The 20679-nt window shown below is 43.8% G+C and overlaps 2 protein-coding genes and 1 pseudogene across 4 annotated transcripts in view; 1 reads left to right on the top strand and 2 right to left on the bottom strand.

Moving 5' to 3' along the window:
- LOC123079808 (RNA polymerase II C-terminal domain phosphatase-like 2) overlaps positions 1-2824 on the top strand; it is a gene marked incomplete at its 5' end in the record, with an annotated part of 9513 nt that extends 6689 nt beyond the window's left edge. Inside the window, 5 exon segments of the mRNA XM_044502621.1 lie at positions 745-953; positions 1068-1148; positions 1676-1741; positions 2175-2248; positions 2437-2824. Of these exon segments, the coding sequence (XP_044358556.1) occupies positions 745-953; positions 1068-1148; positions 1676-1741; positions 2175-2248; positions 2437-2449 (443 nt within the window).
- An 801-nt stretch (positions 2825-3625) lies between these two features.
- On the bottom strand, positions 3626-5642 carry LOC123079806 (uncharacterized). Of its 3 annotated transcripts, none has more exons than XM_044502620.1 (6): positions 5310-5642; positions 5103-5199; positions 4847-5007; positions 4417-4770; positions 4034-4295; positions 3626-3930 (listed from the first exon to the last, which is right to left on the bottom strand). In XM_044502620.1, exons 1-5 carry the CDS (start codon positions 5502-5504, stop codon positions 4059-4061), a joined length of 1044 nt encoding a protein of 347 aa, XP_044358555.1. In that variant the 5' UTR covers positions 5505-5642; the 3' UTR covers positions 3626-3930; positions 4034-4058. The 3 variants fall into 3 exon arrangements, with proteins under 3 accessions (XP_044358555.1, XP_044358554.1, XP_044358553.1); XM_044502619.1 differs by having other exon boundaries at positions 4043-4295; XM_044502618.1 differs by having other exon boundaries at positions 3626-4295.
- Positions 5643-7290: 1648 nt separating this feature from the next.
- LOC123074993 (F-box/FBD/LRR-repeat protein At1g13570-like) lies at positions 7291-11020 on the bottom strand (annotated as a pseudogene).
- Between the last annotated feature and the right edge of the window lie 9659 nt (positions 11021-20679).

Raw genomic sequence — 20679 nt, 5'->3', positions numbered from 1 at the left:
CCCAAACACTCCCTATCGTTGTGCTGACTCCGCCGTATCTCCAAACCCTGTGCCCCACGCACGAACTCCCCTGTCCCTTACCTCATCATCATGCCTACCTTCGGACACGACAAAGCCAGACACATCGCTCTCATCTCACATCTGGCGAACCTCTGGACATGACAAAGCCAGACACGTTGCTCTCACCTCACATCTGGTTATTTGGAAGGTTGGGCCTGCTTATGATGCATTAATGTTGGAGGTGGTTGCAAAACACCCAACTTGGCTGGGGGTTCCTGGATTTCCGTCACCAGTTTCATATTCACCGCACAGGTTCCTGCACTTCGGGTGGGAAAAGGTTGGTGGTGTCTGTTGGTGACTTTGGGTCTACTAAGCAATACGTATCTTCTTAATTTAACCATGGACAGACATGTGGGGAGGGAGGTATTTGCAGCCTGACCCGTCCACTATGTAGATTATTTTAGTGTTATTTCTGTGTTGGAATGTCCTGTGTGTCTTTTGGCTCGGTTGCACTGCATGTCATTGTTATAACCAGGCTGGCATTATTAAATGACCTTCATTGATTCATCATTCACATGAATGTTTTTGGTGACGCAAACATACATTTTTGTAGTTTGGTAACCTACTTGAACCAGTACGACGAGTTCAATGTTCCATAGTGCAATACACTGAATATTTCTTTGCTCTAGTTCATTGACTAGAAATTTGTTTTCTCCTAAATTCTCTGAGCTGACTGACATGTAGGCAATTACTTGTCATATGTTGCTCCTATTGCTGGAGTTCTTAACAAAGACACAAGCAAGTCTTCTAGGAATGGAAATGGCTTTCTGGAAGACGATCTGGATTCAGATGGTGATACTGCCATGCAAGAACCATCTGGAAGTAAATCAGAACAGAAGGATCATTCAAATGTGGATAGGTTGCCCTCTGTATTAAGTCTTATTAGAGAACTTGTAAGACATGATGCTACACCTGATATTTCAATTTCTGATGTACTGTACCTTCTAAATGTGATGTACTCTTATTCTTTGCCTCATTGAATTCTAATGTGCTTTCACTGCCTCTAGTGCTTGGAGGATCAACATGTAGTATTTCGAGATCAAGTCCGGAATCCTGGCTCAGCAACCAATGAAGAATACCATTTCCAGGTTACTAACTTTAATAGCTTTTAATATATTCTCGCTATTATAAAGTTCTACAAGAATAGTTGTCGGCCTTCTGGCTTATACTGCAATGTACCTGAGTGTTACAGTTGTGACCAGTTCTCATCTGTGCGGCTGTGCCCAGTACCTGTCTTTGGCTGGACGCCGGTGGGTGCTGCCAGTATTGGTAAATGATCCGCTGGGTCTGCTAAAGGGTTGCAGTATAAGCCAGAAGGCTGACGACCTTTTCACTGAAACAAACTGGTGTCTTCAAAGTTGGACCAAACCGGTTTCAGATTCCAACTTTCTTTCAACCTGGCTTATACTGCTTTTTATTTGTTGGTTCCACCTGATTGCCATGCCTTCAAACTTTAAATATTTTAATCCTTACTTGAAAATTATACTTCCCAGTGAGTCTATAGTAAACCAAATTGATTTTGATAGTCTCTAATCAGCATTTGTATGTACAATAAATGTGCCTTCTGTGAGCTTGTTAATGCAACTAACATTGTAGTTGTTGTTATCTTTTGAAGGTTGAACTAGCAGGACAGATTCTTGGGAATGGTATTGGTGTGAACAAAGATTTCGCGAAGCTTCAGGTACCATACTTCCTAGTGGTCTGCCCTTTTTGTTCGTGGCATTTTTATGCTTTTGTGCCCTTGCCATATTAAAGTATTTTTGCAGCACTGATATGGCACAATATGACATCTGCAGTATTTCAAAGATTGTGCATTGTATCCATATGTCTAGATGACATTCTGTTGTTGGACATAAAACCTGGTATAAGTTGGGAGTAGGTTGAAATATTTGCAACCTTCTACCTAGAATTTTAGTGTATGCCCAGTTATTGGGGGCCCACTCCACAGATGGTTCAGTCACTACTCACTAGTACGTTTAGATGATGGCATATTGCACGATCGGATGGCTCATCTAGTTTATTTTCTTGTGCTCCACTATACTAGGTTAAGTGATGACTTTCTCATCTTCTAACAAACGTTGTCCCCTGTTTTTTGGGACATTATGTTGTTTCAGGCGGCAGAAGAGGCACTGAGGTTTTTGAAAACAACCACTGACCCACAGATTAAGAAGCATTTGAGACCAATAAGGTAATTATTGTTCGTAGAAGAGTATGCTCTGGGTACCTAGCATTTCTTTTTTCGAGTTAACCTAGCATTCGTTTCAGTGTGTAGTACTTAGTTTTAGTGCTAGAACCAGTTTTGCTTTCTGAGATGCTAATTGTTTTCGAAATAACAGTGCCGTCTTACAAATTCTGTTGTTTCTATATTTGTTGCAGATGCAGCAGTTGATTTCTTCACCCTCTGGCCCCAACCAAACGAGTTGAAAGAACGCGGAATGTGAAATCAATCCCTTGGCTATCAGCACACCTTTAGCCTTCGGACAGGCAACTTTTGGAAATGGCATTACGGAGAACGGGACGTGGTGCTCTTGTGACCACCTTCGCCGGAGAACCTTCTGGTAGACTATTTTGCCTCCGGGCAACTACAACTGCAGCCGTAGTCATCTCGGTAGGATGCTGTGGCGTAGTTGGCTGTAAACAGGTAGGAATGTAGGATTAGTCGTGAATAGTAACTGTTTACCTGACGGATGCGGTTGCTTGTAAATTGTTCAGGGGCATTGAAACTGGAATGCTCGTGCTGATTTCAAAGTTTATATGTTCATAAGCGGTGATGATCTTCTCTGTCGGTCGTGCTTGTGCTGGTCTTGGATCGCACATGAGGCAAAACTTGTTCTAAGGTCCTTACAATGTAAGGTGCATAGAAAAATAAATCGGTTCTTTTAAGCACTAGTGCTTATCTCTTGATTAGGCACCTATTCTCTACAAATAAGCATCGATGCTTGAGAAAAAAATGATTTCATTTCTCTAAGCACCTCTCATTGGGATAATAATATCTCACAAAACTAAAAATCAATTTATTTCTCTAAGCACCTCTCATTGGGATAATAATATCTCACAAAACTAAAAATTAATTTATTTCTCTAAGCACCTCTCATTGGGATAATAATATCTCACAAAACTATAGGGCGTGTACACTACTATATTACGAGGTAAGGAGAAAAAACCTAGAAGAAAAATGCTTGTCTTCTTTTAGTAGTTAAAAGGCGATCTCTTAGCAATAATATTTGTCAGTACATATCTAAGTATTTTCTTTTAGAAACATAGTACAAACGCCTGCATACACGCACATATACTCATCTTTATACAAAGACATGCACATTCTACCTCCATGAGTACTTTCGAGAGACTTAGTCTACAAGTCTTGAGATTGATGAAGTCACAATCATAAGATCCGAAACAATATTCCATCTTTATAAGATGCACATGTGACAAAACTGAAGTTTGATCCGTGATGTGCCGGGATACAACCACCCTCGTAACCATCAAACCATATGTGATTGGTCTTCATATTTAGGTATATCTACTTATTTCAAACAAGGAGCAGACTCCGGTTGCTATTGCGTGATGAGTATAAGGGCGTGGCCAATGGTTGATAAAATAGTAAGTATTATCTTACATCCGTCACTAATATATATTGCAATGAAAAATATTGTACAATGAATTATCTCAGTCTTATCATTGGTAACTACTTCCTCCGTTTCAAAATAGATGACCCAAATTAGTATAAGTTGGGTCATCTATTTTGGAACGGAGGTAGTAGATAAGAAGTCGAAACCACTGATAACAATATTAACAGCTTCCACTGGAGGAGTTCCTACCGGCAACAGTGTGCAGCGACTGTTTGCGTTGCAGCTCCCGGCAATCTCATTCCTTCGGGGTTGCATGCATCGTGAAAAGGAAAAATGGTTCTCAACTACAGTAAGAAACATTATATGATCCCTCAAAAAAAAAAGAAACAGTATATGATCTGTACCGTACGTACACAGGATGCTTATTTTTCATGTTTTTGTTGTGCCGATGTGGAAACCAAGGTTCCGGAGCAACCCCTGGAGGGCTTTCCCGATCCAGACCATGTCGTTTTCGAACATACTGGCCGGCCTGTTCGCAGCTTCCTCGTACAAGATGATGTCGTCGCCGTTTATTCCGGCAGAAGCAAGGCCGCCGTTTTGTGCTGCCGCCATGTTTGCTCTCCTGCGAAGCTCCTCTGGAATCTTCTCGTCTTTCTGCAAGGTAAACTGCATCACAAAACAACATGTAGTGATCGTTCAAGATCAAGTTGCCGGGCTGCAGCTAGGATGAAGCAGTCTTATGATCATATATATATCAACCAAATGAGAGTTGGAGAATCCATTTGACCTGTGGCCGGTTCATTCCATGTACCCACGTCGTTTCCGCGTGCAGGGAAGCTTCTGCAGCCGCAGGTGCCTTCTCGGCATGCATGAAGCCCTCGTAGGTCTCCTGATCGCCGTCGTCGGTCCGGCCATCATCTGCCAGCAGCAGCGCGTCGGTCTCCTCCGCTCCGATCGGCAGATGTAATGCCGCCTCCGACACTTCCTGGCACCCGGCGTCGTCCCAGTCTTCGTACACGACCAACGCGTTGGAGGCCTCGGTTACCTGCAGAGCCCTGTTGCCGCCGTGCTGCCAGCGGACGTGGCCGGAGGGGTCCTGCAGCAAGAACTTGAACTCGACCAGCCTGTTCGCTGGCAAATCCTAGCCCAGACCAAAGATGGTGAGAGTGAAAGAATGTGAGTGGCTGGTTGGGACTTGGGATGGGAGGGGAGATTACCGCCCTCGCCGTCCAGACGTGGCCCGCCGACCAGTCCAGGGCGGTCGCCTTGGCCGGGTCCCAGAGGCCGAGCGCCGGGTCGTCGCCGACGACGAGGAACCGCTGCCCGAACGCGCACTTCTTCTCCAGCACGAACGTGACGCGCACCGTGTTCGCGTGATCTGGCGAGGGCAGGCAGGCAGTCAAAATGGGTCTCCTGATCGCCATAAATCGCACCGGATTTGTAGGCACGAGTGGAAGTGGAAGTGGAGCTCACCGTCGGGGGGCGGCGGGATTGCGGTCGAGGCTGGGCCGACGGCCATCATCAGCACAACTCTGACAGAGGCGACGTCCTCGTCGGCGGCCTGCGCGATCTGCGCCGAACCGACGGATATCGTATGTGAGATGAGAAGAGCTGATGTGATTGTGCGGGAGCAGAGCAGAGTCGGTGAGGCACTGGCGCCAGAGTTTCGGAGCAAATTACCTCGTGCGCGACCGCCACGGCGCTGCGCGAGGGCGCGGAGGGGGCTTCTCCGAGCGACGCCACGACGAGGAACCTCCGTCGGGCGGCGGGTCCGGCTCCCGCGCCTACGCCGTGGCGCCGGGACCGGTGACCGGGGCGTGCCCGCGCGAGCACCACGCCTCCTCGGCACGCCACGGCCGCCGCCGCGGCTTCCATCGCGGCGCCGGCGCCTGGCGCGTTCCTCGGGAGCAGAGTGCCTGGGCGGCAGCTGAGCAGCACAGTGAACGCTGACTGTGCTGCGGCCGTGCTTGTTTCTGGGGAGCGGCGGGCGCGGGTGTGTGTGTGGCTGCTGCTGCTGGGTAAGCAATTAGCCCGCGGGGGCGGGGCCCTCCTGGTTTCGCGTCTGGATCCGCGCGCGCCGAGTGGCCCGGTCAGCTCCCGCCGTTCTTTGCGTGGCAAGCAAAGGCCGCCAAGTCAGTCCCAACTGGCAGTAGTACAAAGTTCACTAAATCGGATTTTCAGAACATGGGGCAACGGAGCACTTTATTTTGAACCCCCAAAACAATTGCTTAAAAGATTTGAATCTTTTTACATGAATCGGACCACATGAATCTTTTTACACGAATCGGACGAGAACAACGCTCCTACGCGCCGCCGACGAACTTTCGGGAGGCCCGGTGGGACGACGAGAGCACCGGCGCCACCATTTTCATTGGACCTCACGTCCACTGGCGACGGACAAGGCGCAGACTCCTCCAATGATGAGTATGGCATGGGAGACGACAGGTCCTTATGTCCCATGTGAGCCGGTCCATCTCCCATGTTCTCCTCTTCCTCGCCGGAGACTGCAGATTTCACCGGTCTTATCGCCGGTGCTCACGGAGACGACGGATGGAGGAGGCGGTCCCAGGAAGGGAATAACAAGGGCTTGGACGCCGGCGGCCGTTGTAGGATAGGTTTAGGGTCGGAACGGTTTTTTTTTGTATGTTCTAAATACAATGAAAATCCGACGTGTCTACATGAATGTCGTTCGATTTATATGAAATCCACCGTGTTTACACAAATTTCATCAAAAAGTTGCTGAAATGTATGCGGTCAGCATTGGATGGGGCCTCCGGCATCAGTGTCCACGAACCAGCGTTGGAGATGCCCCCTTATTACTTGTATGATGATAACATTATGCGGACGTGTCATTTTAACATGATGATAACGGTTTATGTGGTTTGTACATAAACAAGTCATTTTAACTAAGGACAACGTGGCAAAACGCAATTGGACATGACCTACAAGATGTAGTTTTTGTGATCGGGATGAATCCATCAAACACCTCTTTCTTGACTGCCCGTTGGCAAAAAACTTTATGGCGGTCGGTACACATAGCCTTTAACATTACTCCTCCGAATTCTGTCAGCACGTTATTTGAGACGTGGCTTAACGGGATAGATTCCGAAACAGCGAGACACATTCGCGTAGGAGTATGTGCTTTATTTTTGGGTAGTCTGGAACTGCAGAAATGATTTGGTCTTTAATAGAACAACAAATATTCATTTTTTGCAGGTTATCTTCCGAGCCATTGCGGTGATCCGTATGTGGTCGCTACTCACTCCGACGGAGGCCAGGGAGCGTTTGGTTACTGGATCTATTCGATGAGAGATGGTAGCACGGGCTATTTTCAATCGGTTTGGATGGCGGTCATGTAATAGGATAGGCAATTAGTTTTCCTATCTTTCTTATGCCAGCCGGTTGTGGCTTTATGTCTACTTATTTTTTCCTGTTCTTTGTGAGCATTTTTTTTCCTTTGTTTGAGACTTTAAGACCTCTGTTGAACCTATTTGCTTATTATTTAAGTTGGCCGTATGCATCGTTCTGATGCAGAGGCCGGGGTGCTCCCCTTTTTGAAAATAAATAAATTATGCAGACGTGTTGTTCGTGGCTTAGCATTAGCATGTATCCCTCCTACCATCTAGTCTAATAAACACAAGATAAATAAAGACAGGTGTGATTCAGTTTCCTATTTCTCTGACAGATGGTAAGGACGGCCTTCCTTGAGCTCCTTCCTTCATACAAACATCTATTGGCATTTCTCCTACCTTAAAACAAATAATTTAAAACACACCTGCAACATAGTTTCATATCCCCTTAATACAGAATGTCAAGGACTTTTCTGAACTCTTGCCTCGAAAGTTTATTGAGGGCAATCGACGTGCCCCGGTCTATGTTTTGCTTTGCTCCACCCATTGGTGGAATAGGCCAGTTATTCCTCACCACCGGATCTATGATCATACGCTCGAGGGATGTCGCATTCCGAAGAAGGTAGAGTGCTAGCTCAACCTGACCAAGTAAACCATAGAACCCCGTCATTTTGATGGTCTTGAGATGACGATGGGGATGTGGCCGGTAGGCATCTTCTCTTGGTTCACCATCGATTGCAGAGTCAAAACAATGCATCTGCATGATTGTACTGGTGTGTTAGACATACTTAACCAGAAAAATATTCTACTTAGAGCCAACAAAACGGATCAAGTGTTTGGAATCCCACATATGGTTCATGAAAAATGCAAAGAAGAAAATGGCGAAAGGGAGACAAGTTTGAGAAATTTATATAGCGGAAGGTGGATGATGGGGGGAAAAAAATCCATTCCATGCACCCTAGAGTTCTAGACAATTCAATACTAGCACATTTACGGTGTAAACAATTTCAGGAAAAATCATAGATGTATAGTTCCTTTTTTGTATGTCGTTTTAAACAAATAGACAGTCTCCAATATACGACCTAGAGCATAGTAATGGATATATTTTTGAGAAATCTGACGGTAAATCTAGGTTCATCTGGACAGAAGAATCTCACAATATGATACCTTGTTGAGATTCGAGCATGGAAATAATATAATATACTAAGCAGGGAAGCGGCGTTTTGGCTCCCGGGCTCAGATGAGCCCAGGAGTGAACATGAAATTCGTTAGAAATATTTAAAAATAAATAATAAAATATATTTTTATTTTTTGTGGTGAAAGATGCTTGAGTGCGTGATGTCTGTGCCAAATTTGGTATAGTTTGGAGATTTGAAGAGCTCTCAGGAGAAAAAAATGGGCCTCTAAGAAAGTTTGAAACTCTGCACTGTTCGGAGGTCATTTGGTCTTTTTTGCCACGGGCTCCTCAAATGTCCGAACTTCACAAAATTTGGCACGGGTATCACGCATTCAGTCATCTGCACCACCAAAAAATCAGGATTTTTTAGTCATTTTTAATGATTTTACTGTTCACAGAGAGTAGATGAGCCTGGACTCAGAGATGAATTATCGACTAACCAGCCACTTCTATCTATTACTAAGAAATTATGAATACCATGCATTTCCAATGTGAAAAACTCATCAAGTTGCAGCACATTGGCATGCAACACAAATATGTATATGAAGTTATTCTCCGATGCAAGTAGTAAACCTAGGACCAAAATTGCCCCTGCCAATTATTTGCACAAAACATTGTACATGCACCTACAATTCCTCAATACTATACATCTAGCATTATCTTTTCCACTCACAAAAATATCCAAATTTCCATTTGTTTTCTGACCAAATGCACCCAAGATCATTTTAGAATTTTCCATGTTAATGTGAGATCACTTACATGGAGCACTAACTCTTCCAAAGCAGGGGCTAACTCCAACAGATAGGCCAAACGAAGAATCCCACCAGTGACTTCTGGCGACCCAACAATATCGATTTTCAGGACCAGACGTCTCAGATTTGTGAGCATGGTCTGATTTTTCACAAAATTTATCACCTGTAAGACAAGCATGGCAGCAGTGAAACAAGAATGAGCCAACGGTTGCTCATAAATTAAAGCACAAAGAAATGGAAGCTGGATCACGAGGGCAGGCACCTTCCAGTGTTCAACGAACAAACCTTGGTTTCAATTCGGAAGCCTATGGAGAGGGATGGAACATGCGAAAGAGCATCGACAAGATCAGTGAAGACATAATTGAAGCAGTCCGAGGATGTGACCAAGTCAACCGTCGCCTCCGAAATCTTCACAGATTCAGCAAGCAATATAGGTATCACACGACCAGCGAACACAAACATAGTGAGGTTTGGAGCTCGGACGTGCAGCTTCTGCAGCATACAGTACTTGACCTGCAAACAATGGAGCCTGCTCAGCTCCTCACCTATGCTTAGCTCGTCCAGTCTACACCTGGTGAGGCTTAGCCACTCAAGAGCAGCGCATTTTGGGAGCAGGCACCCGAGATCCCCTGTGACGTGAACTATTTCTAGAGAGCTTCTTAAGGTTTGCAAATCCACGGTGATCAGGAGGCAGTGTTAAATTGACGAACCCCAGACTAAGAGAGTTCACGCAAGAACCACCCGAGGCGCCGAGAAGATGCAGCGGGAAGCTGTATTTGCCATCTGTGTCGGTACTGCCTTTCGGCCCTGGGCATAAATCAAGAACAACATGCTTCGCCATCGACGAGGCACAGAAATTGATCCATCTATCAATGTGCGGCGTGTGCCTTTTGCGAAGCGCAAACTTGACCACAAACTTGTTCAGGTTAGATGACTTGAGCTGTCGCTGGATGCTGTTGATCCCCCTGATAAACCTTGTCCGCAAGGGTTTTGCAGGGCCTGTCGTGGCGTTACTGCGACGCATCGTGGCTCGGGTGAACACTAACTTTGGGTAGCATTTCCAAAGCCTGCTCCACTTCCTAGATAGTATGCTCATTCGCACGGCTTCTTTCATAGTCAATCGTGATAGTATAACACGCAGTACATCCTGAGGAAGGAATCGAAAAACAGATCAGCGGCTCTCCTCAATGTGTTTGAGCCACCAAAAAGATATCGTGTGTGTTCAAGTCTCAGTTCTACCTTAATTAATGTGTGAGGAACAAGTATTATCACCCTCCACTGAAAAAGAAAGATGTACACGAGCTACTGCCCGTTAACAAAGATGCAAGAAATTAACTTACTGTGGGTAGATGGTGAAGCTGAAGATCCTTGGATCTTGTCGTCTTCAAAGGTTTTACGGAACGCCGATCAATCCTAGGTCGCTGCCCACAAACCATGGGGGCACTCGTTTTCATCACTGGAGTAAAATTGCTAGATCTGCAATGAAGTAATCATGTTATCATGAAAGCCGAGCACAAAAGGAGGCCCTTTTTACATGAGCACAGAAGGGTCCAAATAATCAAATTTTCGCATAACTCTTTGGTCCATCTCAACATCTGTTGCCGGTGGTTTGATTAACATCCAATCCAATCCATTAGCGTGAACTTTTCTTTGCACACGGTCAAATGCCCGTAATGCATCAGAGCATGCTAGTAGGAGAATGCACATTAATAACACTGTAGTAGATTTTCTTTACCGACCCTGAAGAATACAGTACAATGGTAATTGCTGGGAAAAGCCCAGCTCAAACAACTACTAGGACTCAACGTTGGGTGCAAAACAAATCTGAGAGCTGTCGCTCCCAAATACCAGTCGATCTGAGTACACTATCTGACAATACGATTTTGCAACAACCGATTTACTGCAAAAACTCCGGGCCTATCGGTATTCAGATGCGAGCCGTGTAAGACACGAGCAAAAAGAATCAAGGGACCAGGAAGAAAGAGGGGAAGGGGGGAGGGGAAACCTGGACACTCCTCAAGTCGCCGAGGGAGGGAGGAAAACCTGGGCAAGTCGCCGGCTAAGGAAGACGATGGATGGACCGGAGAGAGAAAAGATAAAAAAGAGTAACCGGAATTTGGGTGTTGCTCGCTCGCTTCGGCCCGGCCGGTACTAGTATTTCTTGGAAAATCCTATTGGACGCACATTGCGTCAAACTGCCGGCGCTTCACACAGGCGAGCGACCGAGCAGCGACGCGATGGGTCGGCCCGGTGCACCTACAACGCCAGCCGGTTTTAGAAGGTTCCCTGAACCGGTTTTTTTGTTTCTTTTACCCGTTTTTCTGTTTCTTTTTTTTCTGCTTTTTTTATTTCTTTTTTTCGTTTTTGTTTTCTAGTTCTTTTTTTCAACGTTATTTTATCTTTTTAAACTAAGTACATATTCATATTTCATCTTAATTCTCGAAAAATGTTCTTCCTTTTAAAAAATGTTCTTTTTTCTGAATTTTTAAATTTTTCTTCTTCTTCTTTTCGATTTTAGTTATTTCTGATTCTTATACTCTTTTCTTCTTTTTTTGTTATTTCTATTTTTTTTCTTTCTTTGGTTTGTTATTTCATTTCCTTTTTCTTTTCTCCTCTTTTTTATAAAAATATTCAAATTTTGTTTGTGTTTCCACAAAATGTTCAGTTTTCAAAAAAATGTTCCCAAAATTCAAAAATTATTCTCGTTACACATAAAAGTTCAAAACTTTCGAAATTCATATGACGTACCAGATTTCAATTTTTTTTGTTCACGTTTTCAAAAAATGTTCGCGCTTCCAAATTTGTTCAGGATTTTTCAAATTTGTTCTCCGTCTCAAAATTGGTTCTCAATATTCAAAAAATGTTCGTGCTTCCAAATTTGTTCTCTGTTTCAAAACATGTTCTCAAGATTCGAAAAAAATGTCATGCTTTAAAAAATTGTCCGCGCTTCCAAATTTGTTCTCAGGATTCAAAAAATGTTCGTTCTTTAAAAAATGTTATTGTTCAAATTTTATTCTTGATTTCAAAATTTTGTTCTCTAAATTCAAAAAAATATTCAGGATTTTAAATCAAAAAATGTGCTGATTTTCAATTTTGTTCCTTTTTTCATAACTGTTTGAGGTTCCCAAAAAATGTTCGTGTTTTCAGAAAATGTTCCGGTTTTCAAAATTTGTACACAATTTCAGAAAATATTCTTTTGTAATAAATACTCGCAAATTCAAAAAAAAGTTTACGATTTTAGAAGTAATTAATTTATGAAAAATGTGCGGTTGTAAATTTTCTTTCAGCTTTTGAAAAAATGTTCCCATATTCAGAAAAGTACTTAGTTTTGTGAACTGATATTTTAAGCTTTTGAAAAGTACTTAGTTTTGATATTTTAAGTTTTGTCGCTACTGTTAGTTTCTTTTAGGTTTGCGCTGCCAATTTAGCATAAGAACTAGCTAGACATAGTGGCTAGCTTAGTGCATACATCACGTCGCGAAAGTCGCGCTCCTGCAAGATGGGCCGGCCCAGGTGAGGAGCTCCTGTGCGAAGTGCCGACTTCTTGCCGCAACGAGCGGCGTATAGGAGGTCCCGTATTTCTTTAGAGAGGGAGCACCTGTTGAAGGAAATATGCCCTAGAGACAATAATAAAGTTATTATTTATTTCCTTATATCATGATAAATGTTTATTATTCATGCTAGAATTGTATTAACTGGAAACATGATACATGTGTGAATACATAGACAAACAGAGTGTCACTAGTATGCCTCTACTTGACTAGCTCGTTGATCAAAGATGGTTATGTTTCCTAGCCATAGACATGAGTTGTCATTTGATTAACGGGATCACATCATTAGGAGAATGATGTGATTGACTTGACCCATTCCGTTAGCTTAGCACTCAATCGTTTAGTATGTTGCTATTGCTTTCTTCATGACTTATACATGTTCCTATGACTATGAGATTATGCAACTCCCGTTTACCGGAGGAACACTTTGTGTGCTACCAAACGTCACAACGTACCTGGGTGATTATAAAGGTGCTCTACAGGTGTCTCCGAAGGTACTTGTTGGGTTGGCGTATTTCGAGATTAGGATTTGTCACTCCGATTGTCGGAGAGGTTCTCTGGGCCCTCTCGGTAATGCACATCACTTAAGCCATGCAAGCATTGCAACTAATGAGTTTGTTGCGAGATGATGTATGACGGAACGAGTAAAGAGACTTGCCGGTAACGAGATTGAACTAGGTATTGAGATACCGACGATCGAATCTCGGGCTAGTAACATACCGATGACAAAGGGAACAACGTATGTTGTTATGTGGTCTGACCGATAAAGATCTTCGTAGAATATGTGGGAGCCAATATGAGCATCCAGGTTCCGCTATTGGTTATTGACCGGAGACGTGTCTCGGGCATGTCTACATAGTTCTCGAACCCGTAGGGTCCGCACGCTTAACGTTTCGATGACAGTTATATTATGAGGTTATATGTTTTGATGTACCGAAGGTTGTTCGGAGTCCCGGATGTGATCACGGACATGACGAGGAGTCTCGAAATGGTCGAGACATAAAGATTGATATATTGGAAGCCTATGTTTGGATATCGGAAGTGTTCCGGGTGAAATCGGGATTTTACCGGAGTACCGGGAGGTTACCGGAACCCCCCGGCAACATAATGGGCCTTAGTGGGCCTAGGTGGAAGAGAGAAGAGGCGGCTAGGGCTGGGCCGCGTGCCCCTGCCCCCTAGTCCGAATAGGACAAGGAGAAGGGGGCGGCGCCCCCCTTCCTTCTTCTCCCTCTTCTCTTTCCCCCCCTCCCAAGTCCTAATCCAACTAGGAAAAGGGGGGAGTCCTACTCCCGGTGGGAGTAGGACTCCTCCTGGCGCGCCCCAAGGCTGGCCGCACCTCCCCCCTTTGCTCCTTTATATACGGGGCAGGGGGGCACCCCATAGAGACAACAATTGATCATTGATCTCTTAGCCGTGTGCGGTGCCCACCTCCACCATATTACACCTCGATAATATCGTAGCGGTGCGTAGGCGAAGCCCTGCGTCGGTAGAACATCATCATCGTCACCACGCCGTCGTGCTGACGAAACACTCCCTCAACACTCGGCTGGATCGGAGTTCGAGGGACGTCATCGAGCTGAACGTGTGTTGAACTCGGAGGTGCCGTGCGTTCAGTACTTGATCGGTCGGATCGTGAAGACGTACGACTACATCAACCGCGTTGTGTTAACGCTTCCGCTTTAGGTCTACGAGGGTACGTGGACAACACTCTCCCCTCTCGTTGCTATGCATCACCATGATCTTGCGTGTGCGTAGGATTTTTTTTGAAATTACTATGTTCCCCAAAAGTGGCATCCGAGCCTGGTTTTATGCGTAGATGTCATATGCACGAGTAGAACACAAGTGAGTTGTGGGCGATATAAGTCATACTGCTTACCAGCATCTCATACTTTGGTTCGGCGGTATTGTTGAATGAAGCGGCCCGGACCGACATTACGCGTACGCTTACGCGAGACTGGTTCTACCGACGTGCTTTGCACATAGGTGGCTGGCGGGTGTCAGTTTCTCCATCTTTAGTTGAACCGAGTGTGGCTACGCCCGGTCCTTGCGAAGGTTAAAACAGCACCAACTTGACAAACTATCGTTGTGGTTTTGATGCGTAGGTAAGAACGGTTCTTGCTAAGCCCGTAGTAGCCACGTAAAACTTGCAACAACAAAGTAGAGGACGTCTAACTTGTTTTTGCAGGGCATGTTGTGATGTGATATGGTCAAGACATGATGCTAAATTTTATTGTATGAGATGATCATGTTTTGTAACCGAGTTATCGGCAACTGGCAGGAGCCATATGGTTGTCGCCTTATTGTATGCAATGCAATCGCCATGTAATTGTTTTACTTTATCACTAAGCGGTAGCGATAGTCGTAGAAGCAATAGTTGGCGAGACGACAACGATGCTACGATGGAGATCAAGGTGTCGCGCCGGTGACGATGGGGATCATGACGGTGCTTCGGAGATGGAGATCACAAGCACAAGATGATGATGGCCATATCATATCACTTATATTGATTGCATGTGATGTTTATCTTTTTATGCATCTTATCTTGCTTTGATTGACGGTAGCATTATAAGATGATTCCTCACTAAATTATGAAAGTATAAGTGTTCTCCCTGAGTATGCACCATTGCGAAAGTTCTTCGTGCTGAGACACCACGTGATGATCGAGTGTGATAGGCTCTACGTTCAAATACAACGGGTGCAAAACAGTTGCACACACGGAATACTCAGGTTAAGCTTGACGAGCCTAGCATATAACAGATATGGCCTCGGAACACGGAGACCGAAAGGTCGAGCGTGAATCATATAGTAGATATGATCAACATAGTGATGTTCACCGTTGAAACTACTCCATCTCACGTGATGATCGGACATGGTTTAGTTGATATGGATCACGTGATCACTTAGAGGATTAGAGGGATGTCTATCTAAGTGGGAGTTCTTAAGTAATATGATTAATTGAACTTAAATTTATCATGAACTTAGTCCTGATAGTATTTTTGCAAATTATGTTGTAGATCAATAGCTCGCGTTGTTGCTTCCCTGTGTTTATTTTTGATATGTTCCTAGAGGAAATTATGTTGAAAGATGTTAGTAGCAAAGATGCGGATTGGATCCGTGATCCGAGGATTATCCTCATTGCTGCACAGAAGAATTATGCCCTTGATGCACCGCTAGGTGACATACCTATTGCAGGAGCAGATGCAGACGTTATGAACATTTGGCTAGCTCAATATGATGACTACTTGATAGTTTAGTGCACCATGCTTAACGGCTTAGAATCGGGACTTCAAAGACGTTTTGAATGTCATGGACCATATGAGATGTTCCAGGAGTTGGAGTTAATATTTCAAGCAAATACCCGAGTTGAGGGATATGAAGTCTCCAACAAGTTCTATAGCTAAAAGATGGAGGAGAATAGCTCAAGCAGTGAGCATGTGCTCAGATTGTCTGGGTACTACAATCGCTTGAATCAAGTGGGAGTTAATCTTCCAGATAAGATAGTGATTGACAGAATTCTCTAGTCACCATCACCAAGTTAGTAGAACTTCGTGATGAACTATAGTATGCAAGGGATGACGAAAGTAAGTCCCGAGCTCTTCGCGATGCTGAAATCGACGAAGGTAGAAATCAAAGAAAGAGCATCAAGTGTTGATGGTTAACAAGACCACTAGTTTCAAGAAAAGGGCAAAGGGATAGAAGGGGAACTTCAAGAAGAACGGCAAGCAAGTTGCTGCTCAAGTGAAGAAGCCCAAGTCTGGACCTAAGCCTGAGACTAAGTGCTTCTACTGCAAAGGGACTGGTCACTGGAAGCAGAACTGCCCCAAGTATTTGGCGGATAAGAAGGATGGCAAAGTGAACAAAGGTATATTTGATATACAGATTATTGATGTGTATTTTACTAGTGTTCGTAGCAACCCCTCGGTATTTGATACTGGTTCAGTTACTAAGAGTAGTAACTCGAAACAGGAGTTGCAGAATGAACAGAGACTAGTTAAGGGTGAAGTGACGACGTGTGTTCGAAGTGGTTCCAAGATTGATATGATCATCATCGCACTCCCTATACTTTCGGGATTAGTGTTGAACCTAAATAAGTGTTATTTGGTGTTTGCGTTGAGCATGAATATGATTTGATCATGTTTATTGCAATACGGTTATTCATTTAAGTTAGAGAATAATTGTTGTTCTATTTACATGAATAAAACCTTCTATGGTCATACACCCAATGAAAATGGTTTGTTGGATCTCGATCGTAGTGATACACATATTCATAATATTGAAGCCAAAAAGATGCAAAGTTAATAATGATAGTGCAACTTATTTGTGGCGCTGCCGTTTAGGTCATATTGGTGTAAAGCGCATGAAGAAACTCCATGCTGATGGGATTTTGGAATCACTTGATTATGAATCACTTGATGCTTGCGAACCATGCCTTATGGGCAAGGTGACTAAGACTCCGTTCTCCGGAACAATGGAGCGAGCAACTGACTTATTGGAAATAATACATACTGATGTATGCGATCCGATGAGTGTTGAGGCTCGCGGCGGGTATCGTTATTTTCTGACCTTCACAGATGATTTGAGCAGATATGGGTATATGTACTTGATGAAACACAAGTCTGAAACATTTGAAAAGTTCAAAGAATTTCAGAGTGAAGTGGAGAATCGTCGTAACAAGAAAATTAAAGTTTCCACGATCTGATCACGGAGATGAATATTTGAGTTACGAGTTTGGTCTTTAATTAAAACAATGTGGAATAGTTTCACAAACTCATGCCGCCTGGAACACCACAACGTAACGGTGTGTCCGAACGTCATAATAGTACTTTATTAAGATACGGTACAATCTATGATGTCTCTTACCAATTTACCACTATAATTTTGGGGTTATGCATTAGAGACAGCTGCATTCACGATTAATAGGGCACCATCTAAATCCGTTGAGACGACAACATATGAACTGTGGTTTGGCAAGAAACCAAAGTTGTCGTTTCTTAAAGTTTGGGGTTGCGATGCTTATGTGAAAAAGTTTCATCCTGATAAGCTCAAACCCAAATCGGAGAAATGTGTCTTCATAGGATACCCAAAGGAGACAGTTGGGTACACCTTCTATCACAGATCCGAAGGCAAGACAATCGTTGCTAAGTATGGATCCTTTCTAGAGAAGGAGTTTCTCTCGAAAGAAGTGAGTGGGAGGAAAGTAGAACTTGATGAGATAATTGTACCCGCTCCCTTATTGGAAAGTAGTTCATCACAGAAACCGGTTTCTGTGACGCCTATACCAATTAGTGAGGAAGTTAATGATGATGATCATGGAACTTCAGATCAAGTTATTACCGAACCTCGTAGGTCAACTAGAGTGAGATCCGCACCAGAGTGGTATGGTAATCCTGTTCTGGAGGTCATGTTACTTGACCATGACGAACCTACGAACTATGAGGAAGCGAGCCTAGATTCCACGAAATGGCTTGAGGCCATGAAATCTGAGATGAGATCCATGTATGAGAACGAAGTATGGACTTTGATTGACTTGCCCAATGATCGGCGAGCCATTGAGATTAAATGGATCTTCAAGAGGAAGACGGACGCTGATAGTAGTGTTACTATCTACAAAGCTAGAATTGTCGCAAAAGGTTTTCGACAAGTTTAAGGTGTTGACTACGATGAGAGTTTCTCACTCGTATCAATGCTTAAGTCTGTCCGAATCATGTTAGCAATTGCTGCATTTTATGAAATCTGGCAAATGGATAAACAAAACTGCATTCCTTAATGGATTTATTAAAGAAGAGTTGTATATGATGCAACCAGAAGGTTTTGTCAATCCTAAAGGTGCTAACAAAATATGCAAGCTCCAGCGATCCATCTACGGACTGGTGCAAGCATCTCGGAGTTGGAATATACGCTTTGATAAGTTGATCAAAGGATATAGTTTTATACAGACTTGCGGTGAAGCCTGTATTTACAAGAAAGTGAGTGGGAGCACTACAACATTTCTGATAAGTATATGTGAATGACATATTGTTGATCGGAAATAATGTAGAATTATTCTGCAAAGCATAAAGGAGTGTTTGAAAGGAGTTTTTCAAAGAAAGACCTCGGTGAAGCTGCTTATATATTGAGCATCAAGATCTATAGAGATAGATCAAGACGCTTGATAAGTTTTTTTCAATGAGTACATACCATAACAAGATTTTGAAGTGGTTCAAAATGGAACAGTCAAAGAAAGGGTTTCCTGCCTGTGTTACAAGGTGTGAAATTGAGTAAGACTCAAAGCTCGACCACGACAGAAGATAGAAAAGGAATGAAAGTCATTCCCTATGCCTCGGCCATAGGTTCTATAAAGTATGCCATGCTGTGTACCAGATCTATTGTATACCCTACATTGATTTTGGCAAGGGAGTACAATAGTGATCTAGGAGTAGATCACTGGACAGCGGTCAAAATTATCCTTAGTGGAATAAGGATATGTTTCTCGATTATGGAAGTGACAAAAGGTTCGTCGTAAAGGGTTACGTTGATGCAAGTTTTGACACTAATCTAGATGACTCTAAGTATCGGTCTAGATACATATTGAAAGTGGGAGCAATTAGCTAGAGTAGCTCCGTGCAGAGCATTGTAGACATAGAAATTTGCAAAATACTTACGGATCTGAATGTGACAGACCCGTTGACTAAAATTATCTCACAAGCAAAACATGATCACACCTTAGTACTCTTTGGGTGTTAATCACATAGCGATGTGAACTAGATTATTGACTCTAGTAAATCCTTTGGGTGTTAATCACATGGTGATGTGAACTATTGATGTTAAATCACATGGCGATGTGAACTAGATTATTGACTCTAGTGCAAGTGGGAGACTGAAGGAAATATGCCCTAGGGTAATAATAAAGTTATTATTTATTTCCTTATATCATGATAAATGTTTATTATTCATGCTAGAATTGTATTAACCGGAAACATGATACATGTGTGAATACATAGACAAACAGAGTGTCACTAGTATGCCTCTACTTGACTAGCTCGTTGATCAAAGATGGTTATGTTTCCTAGCCATAGACATGAGTTGTCATTTTATTAACGGGATCACACCATTAGGAGAATGATGTGATTGACTTGACCCATCCGTTAGCTTAGCACTCGATCGTTTAGTATGTTGCTATTGCTTTCTTCATGACTTATACATGTTCCTATGACTATGAGATTATGCAACTCCCGTTTACCGGAGGAACACTTTGTGTGCTACCAAACGTCACAACGTAACTGGGTGATTATAAAGGTGCTCTACAGGTGTCTCCGAAGGTACTTGTTGGGTTGGCGTATTTCGAGATTAGGATTTGTCACTCCGGTTGTCGGAGAGGTAAATCTGGGCCCTCTCGGTAATGCACATCACTTAAGCCTTGCAAGCATTGCAACTAATGAGTTTGTTGCGAGATGATGTATTACGAAATGAGTAAAGAGACTTGCCGGTAACGAGATTGAACTAGGTATTGAGATACCGACGATCGAATCTCGGGCTAGTAACATACCGATGACAAAGGGAACAACGTATGTTGTTATGCGGTCTGACCGATAAAGATCTTCGTAGAATATGTGGGAGCCAATATGAGCATCCAGGTTCCGCTATTGGTTATTGACCGGAGACGTGTCTCGGTCATGTCTACATAGTTCTCGAACCCGTAGGGTCCGCACGCTTAACGTTTCGATGACAGTTATATTACGAGTTTATATGTTTTGATGTACCGAAGGTTGTTCGGAGTCCTGGATGTGATCACGGACATGACGAAGAGTCTCTAAATGGTCGAGACATAAAGATTGATATATTGGAAGCCTATGTTTGGATATCGGAAGTGTTCCGGGTGAAATCGGGATTTTACTGGAGTACCGGGAGGTTACCGGAACCCCCGGCAACATAATGGGCCTTAGTGGGCCTAGGTGGAAGAGAGAAGAGGCGGCTAGGGCTGGGCCGCGCGCCCCTCCCCCTAGTCCGAATAGGATAAGGAGAAGGGGGCGGCGCCCCCCTTCCTTCTTCTCCCTCTTCTCTTTCCCCCCTCCCAAGTCCTAATCCAACTAGGAAAAGGGGGGGAGTCCTACTCCCGGTGGGAGTAGGAGTCCTCCTGGCGCGCCCCAAGGCTGGCCACACCTCCCTTCCTTTGCTCCTTTATATACGGGGGCAGGGGGGCACCCCATAGAGACAACAATTGATCATTGATCTCTTAGCCGT

This window comes from Triticum aestivum, chromosome 3D (assembly GCF_018294505.1).
Source record: "Triticum aestivum cultivar Chinese Spring chromosome 3D, IWGSC CS RefSeq v2.1, whole genome shotgun sequence".
Taxonomy (NCBI): Eukaryota; Viridiplantae; Streptophyta; class Magnoliopsida; order Poales; family Poaceae; genus Triticum; species Triticum aestivum.
The sequence above is the reverse complement of the archived record's forward strand: the minus strand, read 5'-3'. Positions and strand labels throughout refer to the sequence as shown.